The sequence below is a fragment of the Stegostoma tigrinum genome, chromosome 2, assembly GCF_030684315.1.
Source record: "Stegostoma tigrinum isolate sSteTig4 chromosome 2, sSteTig4.hap1, whole genome shotgun sequence".
Taxonomy (NCBI): Eukaryota; Metazoa; Chordata; class Chondrichthyes; order Orectolobiformes; family Stegostomatidae; genus Stegostoma; species Stegostoma tigrinum.
Genome location: NC_081355.1, coordinates 78,420,991 through 78,435,339, shown reverse-complemented (window position 1 = coordinate 78,435,339; position 14,349 = coordinate 78,420,991). Strand labels below are relative to the sequence as shown.

Here is a 14,349-nt window from a genome sequence, read left to right as displayed (position 1 = left end):
ACTTGAGATGTTGTAACCTCTAGGACTGCAGAAATGAATGAGAAAATGGGATAAGGCTCTTTTTCAGCTAGCATGAACACAAGAGACTGAAGGATCTCCTGTTGTTATCAATATGTCTATGAGTGGAATCTTACATGGGTCTGAGTGACGTGGTGAGATGTCTCAAGACACCAAAGTATTACCTGTAACATCAGACTTCTGACAAGATCAAAGGCTGATTTTTCCCTCAGGATTTTGAAGGAAAAGTGCCAACTGTGAGCTGCACCTATGAGGAGGATGGTGCTGTTTATCATGAAGCGATGTCTACACTATTCACCCATATAGACTGTACTAATTAGCTCAACACTGTAATTATACTAAGGATCTTGAATTTCTGTGTTATATAAATTGGATGACTGATGGGTGTTGGATAAGTGTTGGGTAACTAGGGTACAAGATACTGTGTATGTAAATTAATTTTTAGAATGTGGTAAAAAAATTGAATGCAAGTGGAGAATTGCACAGTATTTAAAAAACAGATTAGCAGCTTTGATCACTTTGAGAATCCTGTAAATAAGATGTTGCTTCGCTCTGTTAACATTACACGTTACAGGAAACCATTACTAGTAAACAGGAAACAGATAACTTCATATAGCTTCAATCACAGCAACTACCCTCATTAGTAAATCATCTCACCAGACAAATCAATTTTTGTGCATGTGTGGCCATTGCCAGTGAATCCTGCTGGGCCACATCTGTGGCCAACTTCTGATGGCCTGTGGTCAAAGCATTGCATTCTGCAAAACAAGGCTTGCTGGCACAACCATGACTGAAGCTAGGAATATGAACTAGAGAGAGAAACCAGAACTTTGCAATTAGCAAAAAAAAGACACCTCAGGGACAAAGTTTACTAAATGATGTGTGCATGTAGCTGGAATGAATACAATACACTGACGAGACTAGAGTCTGTGAGCAATTAAGTAAGCTACCACCTGAAGGCAAACTGATGTAAGCTTTTTTTATGGTTTAAAAATAAGCATTTTACCCACCTGTGGTTCTGAGTCTCTATGATTATGTCCTTTCACTAATACATTTCCCTGTCACACATTGTGGTAATTATCTGACAAATTCAGAATACTGGTTGAGTTTAGTTATTACATATTAGTTGAAGTCAGTGTGACAAAATATCAACCACTGAAAGAATATAAATCTGGCATGCTGTGCTTCTTTAGTTATTTATGTTGTTTAAAGATACTTCAAACAATGCTTCGGTTCTGATGGCATTATTTTTAAAAACAGAAACAGCAGTGATTAACGACCTTAAATTACCAAGTAGGTTGAAACTAACCCGTTCTGAGGAAGAGTCACTGGAAGCGAAATGTTAACTCTGTTTTTTCCTTCACAGATGCTGCCAGACCTGCTGAGTTTTTCCAGCAACTTTGTTTTTTTGGGTTGAAATTAATCCTGGCTGGTAATACAAAGTGGCTGGTACTTTGGGACTTGGGTACTCATGCAGTCACTGTCTCATGTTTAGCTCCGTATGAAGACAGATTTGTAACTGGTGCCTGAAGTGCTATCACACATAGGCTCTATGGTGGCTATTCCATGAGTTTAAGAACATTTGCTCCTTGGCAGGCCATATAAAATCTAATGTGCCAAATTCAGGGCTATAGGAATTGGCAATGAACCTTATGAAAAGTTGATGCAAAGCACATATAGATAGTCAAAATAGACAGAAATAGGAACTGTAGGGAATATGCTAAAACATTTCGGAAACATGGTCCTGTTCTTTTTCTGGGGATTAAGGAAATTCACATCAAAGGTGACGAACATGAAGCTTCTAGAGAATCAAACCTCTATCATTTAGGAGTATAAGAAATAACATTACCCATGCAGCCCTTCAAGACTGCACTGTTATCCAATGGGATTTTATGTGATCTTCTATGATAGCTGCAACTCCCTGCAATGTCCCTTCATATTCATAAAACTATCAATCTTGGACTTAAATATACTTCAGTCATCGAGTGCTATTGAACATTTACAGCTCTGTGGGGTAGAAGAATGTAAAGTTTCATGCTCCTTTGTGTGTTTACAATCTCAGTTCTAAATAATTTAGCCTTTATTCTGAGCCTGTGGTGCTATTTTGAAGATTCTCCAGGCAGGGGCAGCATCTATCTTGTCAAGTTCCTCAAGAATGTTCTGCATTTCAATGAGATCACCTCACATTCTTCTAAGAGCTACAGAATATAGGTTTGGCAATCAAAATGAGGATAATTCCCTCATCCCAGGAATCAGTCTGGTAAACGTGATTGTATTCCCTTGGAGGTAAGTACATCCTTCCTTTCATAAGGGACCAATCTATACATAATACTTCAGGTTTGTTCTCTTCAAGGGCCTATACAAACACAGTAAGACTCTTACTTTTGTAATCTAACGCCATTGTGCTAAAACCACTTCATTTTCAAATTGCCTGCTAAACCGGAATGTTAGCTTTCTGTAATTTGGCGAGATGATAGCACAGTGGATAGTTACTAATCCTGTCATCCAAATGCCCATGTAATGTTTTATTTGAAATGTGCCACAGTAGGTGGTGCAATTTGAATTCAATAAAGATCTGGAATTAAAAGTTTGATGAAGACCATGAAACTATAGTCAATTGTTGTAAAAATCATTCACAACACCCTTTACAGAAAGAAAACTGCTGTCTTTACCTAGTCTCGCCTACATATAATGTGGTTGATCCTGAACTGATTCAGCGCGCAACTCAGTTGAAACAACTACTAGAAAGTTCCAAAAAAGAAACTTTAAGTCTCAAAAAAATGAAATTAGATCGAATGGACTCTTGACATTGACTAAGGCATTGTCAGCATTGCAAAGTTCTCCTTAGGGTCAGTGATGGGGCTGCTGCTAAAATTGGGAGAGCTGTCTCACAGGGGAGTCAAGCAACAGTCTGATACAGTCACACTAACAGAATTATACATTACAGACACTGTTCCAGACACCACAATCACCTTTCCAGGATGTGCCCTGTCCCACCAGCAGTCAGGCCCAGCAGAAATGGCAGCACAGTAGTATATAGTCTCCCTGGTAATTCTCAACACTGACCCCAGAGCCCATGAGGTCTCATGACATCAGTTCAGACATGGATAAGGAAATCTCCTGGTGATCACCAAGTACCAAAATCCCAGTTCAGCAGATGAATCAGTACTTATTCATGTTAAGCACCACCTGGAAGTGCTGTATATAACTGGGCACATTGTGCACACTGGGTTTTTATTGTGGCTTGGCACCATTCCTGACTGACCTGGTCGTGTCTGAAAGAACATTGCTCCTAGGCTTGGACTGTGACAGGTAATGAGGGAATCAAGAGAGAAAAACTTATTTGACATCATCCTTGGCAAACTGCCTGGGGAAAACGTATCTTTCCATGACAGTATCAGTGAGCATGACAACCAAACAGTCCTTGTGAGACAAAATCCTGCCTTCACACTGAATACCCTCAACTGTGTTACTTGACATTATCACTGTATTAATCTGATAAAGAATGAACAGATCTGGCAACTCAAAAACAGACATCTATGGAGGCACTGTGGCCTATTAGGAACAGAAAAATCATACTGCAATGCGATCTGAACTTCATGGTCCATATCGTAGACTCTACCACTACCATCAAGCCAGGGAATCAACCCTGGTTCACTGGAGAGTGCAGGAAGGTGTGCCAGGAGGAGACCCAGGCATACCTAAAAATGAGATACCAATCTGTTGAAGCGACAAAAATAGGACTACTTGCTTGCTAAACAGCATAAGCAGCAAGTGAAGACAAAACTAAGTGATCCCACAATCAACAGATCAGATCTAAGCTCTGCAGTCATGCCAAATCCAGTCATGAATTGTAGTGGACAATTAAAAAAAAACTCACTGGAGGAGGTGGCTCCACAACTATCCCCAGCCTCAAATGATGGAGAAGCTCAGTATATCATTACCAAAGGCTGAAACATTTGCAACAATCTTCAGCCTGAAATGCCAAGTGAATGATCCAGCGATCACCAGCATCTCAGATGTCAATCTTCAAGTAATTTTATTCACTCCCTGATATATCTAGAAGGCACCGGATACTGCAAAGATTATGCACCTGACAATATTCCAGCAATGGTACTAAAACACTTGTGCTCCAGAATTTGCCACACCCCTAACCAAGCTGTTTCAGTGTAACTACAACACTGATACTTACCCAACAATGTGGAAAATTGTCCCCGCATGTCCTGTACACAAAAATGCAAGACAGATCCAACCTGGCCAATTACTGCCCCATCAGGCTGTTTTCAATTATCAGTAATGTCTTTGAAGGTATCATCAACAGCATTACTAAACAGCACTTGCTTAGCAACAACCCACTCACTGGAACTCAGTTTGGGTTCCATCAGGGCCACACAGCTTTTGACCTCATTAAAACCTTGGTGCAAACATAGACAAACCAGCCGACTTACAGAGGTGAGGTGAGAGTGATTTTCCTTGAAAAAAAAAGTCCACATTTAACCGAGTGTGGCACCAAGGAACACAAGCCACAATAGGGTCAATAGGAATCAGGAAATACTCTCCAGTGGTTGGAGATGTGCCTGGAACAAAGTAAGATGGATTGTGGTAGTTGGAGGTCAGTCATCTCAACTTCAGGACATCTCTACAGGAGTTTCTCAGGGTGGTATCCTGGGCCCACCAGCTTCAAATGACCTTAGTCAGTGTTCGTTTGGTGTTCCAAATGAGCAATTAGGCAGAGGCCATGTTAGTACTGTTAAGGATTGGGGTGGGTGACTGCAAGTGAGGGAAGACTTTGCAGGCAACTGAGATAGTGCCTGAGCATGAGCCTTGATGGGAGGTGGGTAAGGTAGCAGAGATTAAGTAAGTGTGGAGTATCGGAGTGAAGATGTTGGCACCAATGTTGACGGAGTGGAGAAGATCATTAACCTTCTTCCGACATTGCTGTGTCTTTCTCCAGAAATCTGACATTGCACTAACCTGGGGGACAACCTTGGACCAGGCTGGGATGGCATGGTCATAGCCAATTTTTTTGATTGGCTGTGTCAATTTCAGACAGTGTCATGGAGTGTTTTCTTGGTAATCTCTAGTGAGTTTTCTCATACAATTTTTGGGTGCTTATCTCACCTGTACCATAATTCCAATCTTCACTCTTATATTATCTTGAGAAGTGCTCGTCACTGCTAGGACGTTCTCAATTTCCCATTGCCAGCACCATACCTAAGAACTAACGGTACATCAGGTGGTATCCTGCTAGCTAGGAATTGGACATCACAGTTCCAGTGTGCAAATAATTACTCCAGAGATGGCTAATAAAGGAGGATTAGCATGCTGGTTTGCTGACAGTGATTTGGAGATCCCATGGACAGGATGATGGAATAAGAGGACTCTCCTTTTTTCTCTGGACTACAGGAGGAGATTACAGCACCAGCTGCCAGCCTGGTCTGAAGTTGCAGTCTGGGTTAGTACAATGATCACAGTACTGCAATGCAGAAAGATGATAATGTCCTTCTGTACTCTGAAGGTCAAATGTTGACATCTTCTCACTGCTACTTTACAGTCACAATCTGCCAACGTACTCACCATTCACTACGTGCTTAGGGACCACCACTCCACTAATTGCATGCAGCATCCTTCCTTATTTGCTCTGATCCACCCTATCTCCACAGACTACTAACTCATCTGCTGTCTGTACTTATTACTGACTCACTTGTGACACATCAGCATCTAACTCAATCCTTGCCCTTGTCTAATTCCAGGATAAAACTGCTCATAAGAGGGAAAAGAGAGCCAAAACAGGGGGTGACACACTCAACATCAGTCTGCTCATCCCTTATAAGAAAGTATTCCTTCTGTTCATTAGGGAGGACCACAATGGGTCATGTGGTGTTACAAAGGTTCCATGGTCATCAACCAAATAAGACTCATTCTTAACATGCCTAAGCTTCCACCCTTATTGCACAATCCATTCTCTCTCGTGCTTTGAGAATATGAGTAGTATGAACATAATCTCTGTCCTGAAGAAACCAGCCCATATGGACATCATCTCTTCCTCCACCTCTGTGGAAGCTGCAGCAAATCCCTCACCAGAAGCACCGGCAAGGTTGCCTCCTGCACCTTCCACCATCTCAGATACTAACCTCTTGTTTGATACAGGAGCCAGATTAGAGGTGCAGACACATTCTATTGAGAACATCACTGGCATATCTCTGCAGCGGGCCAAGGAAGAAACGTCCCAGGTAGCCAGCACTCGGAGGGCTGCTGCTGACCAGGCAACACCTCAGACCCAGATAGCAGAGCACCCCATGGTATTGATCATTGTCAAAATGTACAAAACAACACAGGCAGTGGGCAGATTTGTCAGAGGTCTCAATAGGTGGGAGGATTCCAGCAATGCAAATTTTACCATGTTGGCTCTGGCATGTGTGCATCTGGTACTGTCCAAGAAGATGGGTGCTCTCCATTTTATACTACAGTAGACATTTTATTACTGCAAATGACTGTATGTCTACAAAAGTGAAAGGCTATTACAATGATGATGTTTCATTCATGTGATCTCAGGAAGTTTCTTCTGCCTCTGCCTCCCACTACATCGAAGCATTGTCGCAATTTTTCCACCCAGAAGTGGATTACAATGGATGCTTGCTCTCCAGTTGGCCTTGTTTCTTTGAAAGATCTGGGCAGTCATCCCTAGTGCCTTTGGATTCAGAGGGTCCAGGCCTGGTGAGAGTTTCCAGCAGAGCATGTCCAGCAGAGATTCACACGGATGATCCCTGGAATGCTAGGTTTAATGTACAATGAATGGCTGAGGATCTTGGGATTGTATTCATTAGAATTTAGAAGGTTGAGGGGAGATCTAATAGAAACTTACAAGATAATGTATGGCTTAGAAAGGGTGGATGCTGGGAAGTTGTTTCCCTTAGGTGGGGAGACTAGGACCCATGGCCACAGCCTTAGAATTAGAGGGGGTTAATTTAAAATGAAAATGAGGAGACATTTCTTCAGCCAAAGAGTGGTGTGCTTGTGGAATTCATTGCCACGGAGGACAGTGGAGGCCGGGACGTTAAATGTCTTCAAGGCAGAGATTGATAATTCCTTGTGAGATCAAGAATTTAAGGGCTACAGGGAAGTGGAGTTGAAATGCCCATCAGCCATGATTAAATGGCAGAGTGGACTCGAAGGGCTGAATGGCCTTACTTCCACTCCTATGTCTTATGGACTTTTGGTCTTAAATGCAAGCTTAATCTCAACTTGAACTGCTGAAGGCTTTGAGATGATAATCAGGAAGAAAAAGAGAGGGCCAAACACCTTTAGAATGTCCTGATGATGATGATGATTCTGGAGGTCCTCTGTGGGTACCTACTGGAACCACGACATCTCTCCAACAGGAAAGGGTACCTGGTGTAAGGACAAAGTCCTGCATCTCCCACTTGGCTTGCTATTGATGCTGAACAGTCATGGTTACAGCAATAACGTGCAGATTCTTGCTCATATCTGACAGATAGAATGCTCTGGGCCAGGTTTTCCATGTCCTGCCACCAACCTGCCCATCGAGAAAGGCTGAAACATATGTGTCATAGTCAGCATGCTACTTTAATCTGGGTGGGCTCCTCCAGCCTTAGATTCAGTGTATTAACTGCCTCTGACAAGCCTGCCTGTTTGTACATTCTGGCAAAGTTGTAAATGGCTGAGAATATAGAATTATTTTCTGCCTAGTGTTCAGCAGATCTTTGGCAGTCACTAAAACATCAGAAACATCCATTTGTGTTTACTCTGTCTATTCCTGTTATAGTTTAATTGGAAGCATCCCCAATGAGTGAATAGAAAGTGTAGGCAGCAGGAAGGACCTTCTTTTTAAAAGGAGGATTGAAAAGTGGTTGGCACTGTTGAGGAGGTAGATCGCCTGCAATAGTGAGAATTAAAGCCATGAGCCATGGAAAGATGTGTGTATAATGTTGTGTTAGAGTCAGTGGTGGCCCTGTGAGTATGCAGTAAAGAAAGGAGGATGGTGTTTACACTTGTACTGTACAGAAGATGAATGATTTCCTTTCTGCACAGCTGGATGTTCAACTTCATCTGGGATACAGCACTGACCTGGACTGTAAATTATGTCCAGAATAACTCAGTCTCTTGTGAGGGTGAGCTGGACGAAGGATTATCCTAGTCTCCACCAAGACTTTCTAAGTTCCTGTTCACAAAGCAGGACGTGAGCTTTCCTTCCCTCTGACGCATTTCCAAAATATGGAGAAGTGCTCAACAGTGAGAGAGGTCCTTCTTGGCTTGCAATGTCTGAAGTGGTGAGCAGGTGACCTTTAAATATGCTACAAGAGGTGTGTACTTTGGAAAGTCAGCGCAATAGTAAGCACTTCCATTCTCCAGCTGAGCAATTCCCTGGGAAAGGTGGCCAGGGCCTGACTGCATAATTGATGAGGTGAATTGCAGAAGCTTGAAGGGGAAGTATTGCTCTGAGTCATATTTGATCAGACACCATGAACCCCACTCATCAAGACACTTTAAATGAAAATTAGAAAATTTCACCTATTGTTTCTTTTTAGAGTCCAATAGTAATTAAAATCGGAAGGAACGAAACTACACATTTGTAAATGGTCTGGAGTTACCTGCATGCAAGACCAAATAAGGATGACAGATTTATTTTCCTTCAGGACATTAGTGAACTGGCTGGTTTTTGCAACAATCTATGGTAGCTTCAGACTCACCATACTGATATTAGTTTTCAATGATGGGCCTTTTAAAAAAAAACTAATTACTGCATCTGTTCAAATTCCAGAACACTGGCATGGCTGGAGGGTTGGAGCTACAGGGAAAGGCTGAATAAACCGGGGCGATTTTCCCTGGAGAAATGGCGGCTGAGGGGTGACCTTATAGAACTGTATAAGGGGCAACGGAAAGGGTAAATAGGCAAGGTCTTTTCCCTGGGGTGTGGAGAGTCTAAAACTAGAGGGCATAGGCTCAAGTTGAGGGGGAAATATTTAAAAGGGACCTAAGGGGCAACTTTTTGACTCAGTGGGTGGTGCAAGTATGGAATGAGCTGCCAGAGGGAGTGGAGGAGGCTGGTACAATCACAACATTTAAAAAGCATCAGAACAGGTATGTGAACAGGAATAGTGGCGAAAATGCTGGCAAATTGGGATAGATTTATTTAGGGTATCTGGTCGGCAAGGACAAGTTGGACCAAAGAGTCTGGTTCCATGGTGTACATTTCTTGACTCTATGACTCCAGCCGCTGCCATAGTAGGATTTGAACCTACACCCCCTAACGCATTAACTTATGTTAATGGATTACAAGTTCAGTGGCATTACCACAATGTCACCATTTCCCTCTAAGACCTGTTATCATATCAAATGTTATCTTAAACTGCAACAGATAAGCCTCAACCATTTCTGGCAAGTTCAGTGAGTTTTATTTTATGTATTGTGGCATCTATGGCTGAGCTAGCATTTATTGACCATCCCTACTTGCTCTGGATAAGATGGTGATGAGTGGCCTTTTTGAACTGCTGCATTTGGGCAAACTCACATTGTTGTTAGGGATAAGTGTGACCCAGCAACACTGAGGGAATGGAGAGATATTTCCAAGTCAGGTTAGTGAGTGAGTATCCAGCATGAAGTATTGAAACGTCATTCCATCATATGCATTTCAATGTTGATTCTGTGGGTGAGATTATCATGACATAGCTTCTGGACTCGATGTGCCGAAGGCCGTTTCTACACTTAATGAATTTGTGGAGGAACAGGGCATTGCTGACAGCAACTTTCTTATTTCTGAGCATGTGCGGTCACTAGGATGCTGCCTTACTGATACTAGAGCACAGTTGGCTTCGCTTATTTATATTACAGGCCATAATATTATTCATTTGGAAAGGCCTAACACTTTTAATATTCATTCCTTTTTGGTTAATTCTTAAAGGCTTTGCTAAATCTCAGTCATATAGTTGTTACAAAATCCATTTTCGGTCTATTTCCAATTATAGAGAACCCAGCATTCTCTGATAATGTAACATTCAGAGCACATTTGATTTCTACTGTTGTTAGGTGGCCATATTCAAATTCACTCAATGATGGGGGTGGGGCCTATTGCAAGCTTTGCAATAAGTGTGTCAGAGAAGTTCTGGCTTCACTGAAGAATAGTTGAAATAATTATAAACAGGGATTAATAATCAGTAAGTACGTGAAGGAGTAATGACGGAATGATAATGGAATAGTGTAGGTTATGATTGGTATCACAGGCCAGCACAACATCGAAGGCCGAAGGGCCTGTACTGCGCTGTAATGTTCTATGTTCTAATTCACATGAGCAACATAGATTCTGTGTAACGAACTGTATTTAAAGCCAAGAGCAGTTAGATATCTCTGCACTGTTAGATTTCAGGCCAGGTTTTAGGACTTATTAAGCAGTTCAGTGTGGCAGTCAGGGCTTTGGAAAAATCCTGAAAGTTATGATGGCTTACAAGATGTCAAATGCCACTAATACATCAGTACAACTGACAGTGGGTATTAAAATAAAAACAATATTTGCTTCATATAACTAATCAAGACTAAAGACTGCAGACTTAGGAGTAGAAGTATGACATTCTGCCCAACGAGTTTGCTCCACCAATGAAATCATGGCTGATCTGATAATCATCAACTCAATTTTCCTCAGGGAAAAATCAGGGACAGATGAAGTGGGTGAAAAAATGGGGTTGTGCCTGTGAATAAGTAATGGAGTGTGGCTTTTGGAGTCCAGGGAAATGTGGATTCGAGACAGGAAGAAGAACAATGACAACAGAACCAATTATTCGGGGAGGATTTTAAGACTGTATTGGCAAAAACGAAGAATTGTACTCCTTTGTGAAGTTTGGTTTTTAAAATTGACAAAGCCAGAGATTCAGAAAACTTACTGAGAGAATAAATCCAACTGATTCCACAGTTTAGACCAAACAACAAGACTGCATTCTACAAGTTAGAACAGTAATATAATCTACAATACATCGGATAAACACTGTGCCATTAACATCTGGAGAGAATTGCTGAAAAATCACTTTGTATGGTGTGGGATCTGACTTGATCACATTTGCTGTTTGATGTGTGCTGTGAGGTATTGAATCAGATTACCTTATCCATGTTGAGCATGCTAAATATCGGTGTTATAAATAAGTTTTAAATGTATTGTAGATGATATTACTGTTCTAACTTGTAGAATGCAGTCTTATTGTTTGTTCTAAACTGTGGAATCAGTTGGATTTATTCTCTCAGTAAGTTTTCTGTATCTCTGGCTTTGTCAATTTTAAAAACCAAACGTTACTGGTTTCTAACAGACTATAAAAATAATTTGGCAATGTCATCCAAGACTATAACATAAAGTTTCCAGTCTGATCTAGAATCATAGCAATGGCAAATAATTTTCATGCTCACTTTGGGGATCATACAGTAATAACATTTGGATTATTACTTGCCAGGGCCAGAGCTAGTGATGAAAAAGCTCAGTTGATCCTCATTTCTTTGCTTTACTGGGTCTATGATCTTATTTACATCTGTTATGTAATATTCACCATCTTCTTCTTGTATCTTCTCATCATCTTCATCAGCCTCAGATGTATGAGGTCCATCAAATATCTCAGTTGCTGCATGAGTTGCTGGAGGCCCATCAGCAGTTCTACTTTCATCTAGGTCCAAAGATAAGTCAACATTGAACAAACCATTTTGCATCTATGCATGAAGACAAAACGACGACAACTGTGGTGGGATAGAATAGCTTTTGAGAATGAGGCATTGCAAAGTTTGTAAATTATGAGTCATTTTTGCTTTTATATTATTACTCGCAAAGCAGAAAAAAAGCCCTCAAAATTGTAGCTGAAACACAGCTGAAAAATACCCAAAGGTTGGATTTATCCATAATCAGGTTGAATTATAAACAATGGAAAACATGACAAGCAAAAGAAGATACATACATTTCACTTCACACTCTTTCCCATTTCCTTCTATTTCAGGTGGACACAAACCACATCTATAGGAGCCAAATGTATTAAAGCAAGATACTGTTGGAATGCATGGATTAGCTTCACATTCATTAATATCCACTCGACAATCAGCACCTGAGGGAAGAAGAAACTAACATTCACGTTGCTATAGTATTCTAACTCCTGAAATACAGCATATGGAATATTTAAATATCAGCAATGACAATATACCACAAAATACTGCACTTGTTTCTCAACATCTTTTCCCTGCAGAAGGTATCTTGATTCAGTTCATGGATGCTGGGAACCTTTCAGGTTCTTGCTCCAGTATGAGTTTAACACTGATATTTCATTGTGTGTTATGTAGCAAGGCTGTTGAACTGGATCCTATAGTCAAAGTTCAAGCACATTTTGAACTGGGAGTACTGCATAATAATCAGACATAGTTACAGAGAGAATCTTCACCTTTCTGCCCAAAAGTTTCCTCTCTTAGATGTTGCAACTAATTTTTTTAACAAGTGCAGAAAATAAATCAGCCGTCCAGAATCAAGAAATTAGTTTCAATCAAAGGTGCCACAAAGATATCAAGTTGCAGGAAAGGAAATAGCATATTATAATTAGGGAATTTTGTTTGATAATGCTCCAATGAAGCATCTTGGGATGGTTTGTTAATTTGAAGGCCCTGTATAACTGCACATTTTTGGACAGAGAAAACTGTTCATTCATCACGTAACCATATAATTACTCTGTTAATATTCTTCAGTTACCTGACAGTATATCGCTAAAATGGTTACATTTAAGGTTGGTTGCTGGAAACATGTAGATAAGACTATCAGATTTTATTCATTTGATGCTCAGAGGACATTCAAAGGTTATCAACAGATTAAGTAAATGATCACACAAACTTTATTATTAGTTTGCAAATGTTTGGCCAATGGATTGATTGACTAAGGAACAACTAAAGATATCTAACATTAACAACTGATGCACTGAGCAAGTGAACGAATCTCACTGCTCCCTCAGCAGTAAATAGCTACTTACCCAAAATTTTATTGAACATGGGAATTTCAATTGTTTCACAGTTAACTGAAATTTGTTAAATCAAATGCAGTATATAAATTGAAAATAGGCAAGATAATTGTAGAATAAATACCCAACATCGCAACAGTTTACTTAAATTACTTACCTTGAAAGCCTTCTTGGCATTTACATGAATAACTATTTATTTCATCCACACAGCTACCAAAGCCACATGGATTGGATATGCAGTCATCAATATTCACTTCGCAGTAACTTCCTTCAAAACCAAGAGAGCACATACAGAGATACTCTCCACTTCCTGGAGGAAAATTTATGTTTGTAACACAGGAGCCCCCATTCAAGCAGTTGCATGGCTTTACAGTGACCTATTCAAAAATGGATATAGTATTATATTGCACATGCAGATAAAAGATAGGAGCGTTCATGTGTCAGTACGTGTGGGAGGTAAGGCCACATAGTTCTCAAGTTAACTGGGTTAGAGGATAGGATATAGTTGAACTAGGGTATGTAGATAACATTATAAAATGCTTTTGTTCGCATTTTTATGGAAACCGTCCACATTAAATTTATAATTATTCTTTCCTCTATGTCATGGCACTTGAACATTTTTATAGTTTGTTAAAATTTTAACTAAATAGTAATTTATTGTTTAGAAAGTTGACTGCAAGAATGCACAAATGTAAATATTTTACCATATTTCCATCAATTTCCTATTGCTTTTCAAAAGCAGTGATTAAGTGAATGACTAATTAGACAGAAAGAAGTATTTTGATGTTTTTCTTGAAATGGATCTTGTTTGTGATAGTTTTGAGGTGATTAAACATACTGACTAGTAGTTGCTAACAAAAGTGGAACTTTTTACGCTTATTTTAACCTTAACCTTCTGCTTATTTGAAGAACATTTCAATTCCAAGATTATCCTACTAGGCAAACTGCCAACTGTGCAAATGTAGAGAGAAAATTCATTTGTCATGCAAGATCAAAATTTCTTTGTTTTCATTACCAAATAACTGTTATTAAAAGAGAGACTGGAATACTGAAGATGTCACCTGTCATCAGTACAGATTTTCAACTTCTGAATATTCAGATACTGAGAGTAGGTGGAAAGTACTTTTCCTAAAATAGTTAAGAATTCAAATCACATTGATGTGGAAATAAATCTGGCAAAAAGAGAGTTTGAATTTCATCTCAAATTAGGACCAGGATTGGACTTGGAACATATTCCAGAAGCATTAAGCCCACTTCCTTCCTTTGTTTCAATAGCAACTTGTTGGTCGGTCATTGTGGCTTGTGTTTCTGAGGAAATTAAGACCATCCTGTAATTTCTTTCATGACC

General features: G+C 40.1%; 1 protein-coding gene across 5 annotated transcripts in view; it reads right to left on the bottom strand.

The window, feature by feature from the left end:
• The window catches only part of vwde (von Willebrand factor D and EGF domains), a 221,177-nt gene that overhangs the window by 43,000 nt on the left and 163,828 nt on the right, over positions 1-14,349 (bottom strand). For 3 of the 5 annotated variants that reach the window (XM_048562926.2, XM_048562954.2, XM_048562936.2), the window contains 3 exons: positions 13,159-13,378; positions 11,964-12,107; positions 11,469-11,678 (listed from right to left, as the gene is read on the bottom strand). In XM_048562926.2, coding sequence (XP_048418883.2) covers positions 11,469-11,678; positions 11,964-12,107; positions 13,159-13,378 — 574 coding nt within the window. The remainder of the gene's footprint in view (positions 1-11,468; positions 11,679-11,963; positions 12,108-13,158; positions 13,379-14,349) is intronic. The other 2 variants (XM_048562945.2, XM_059654906.1) reach the window with 1 other exon arrangement.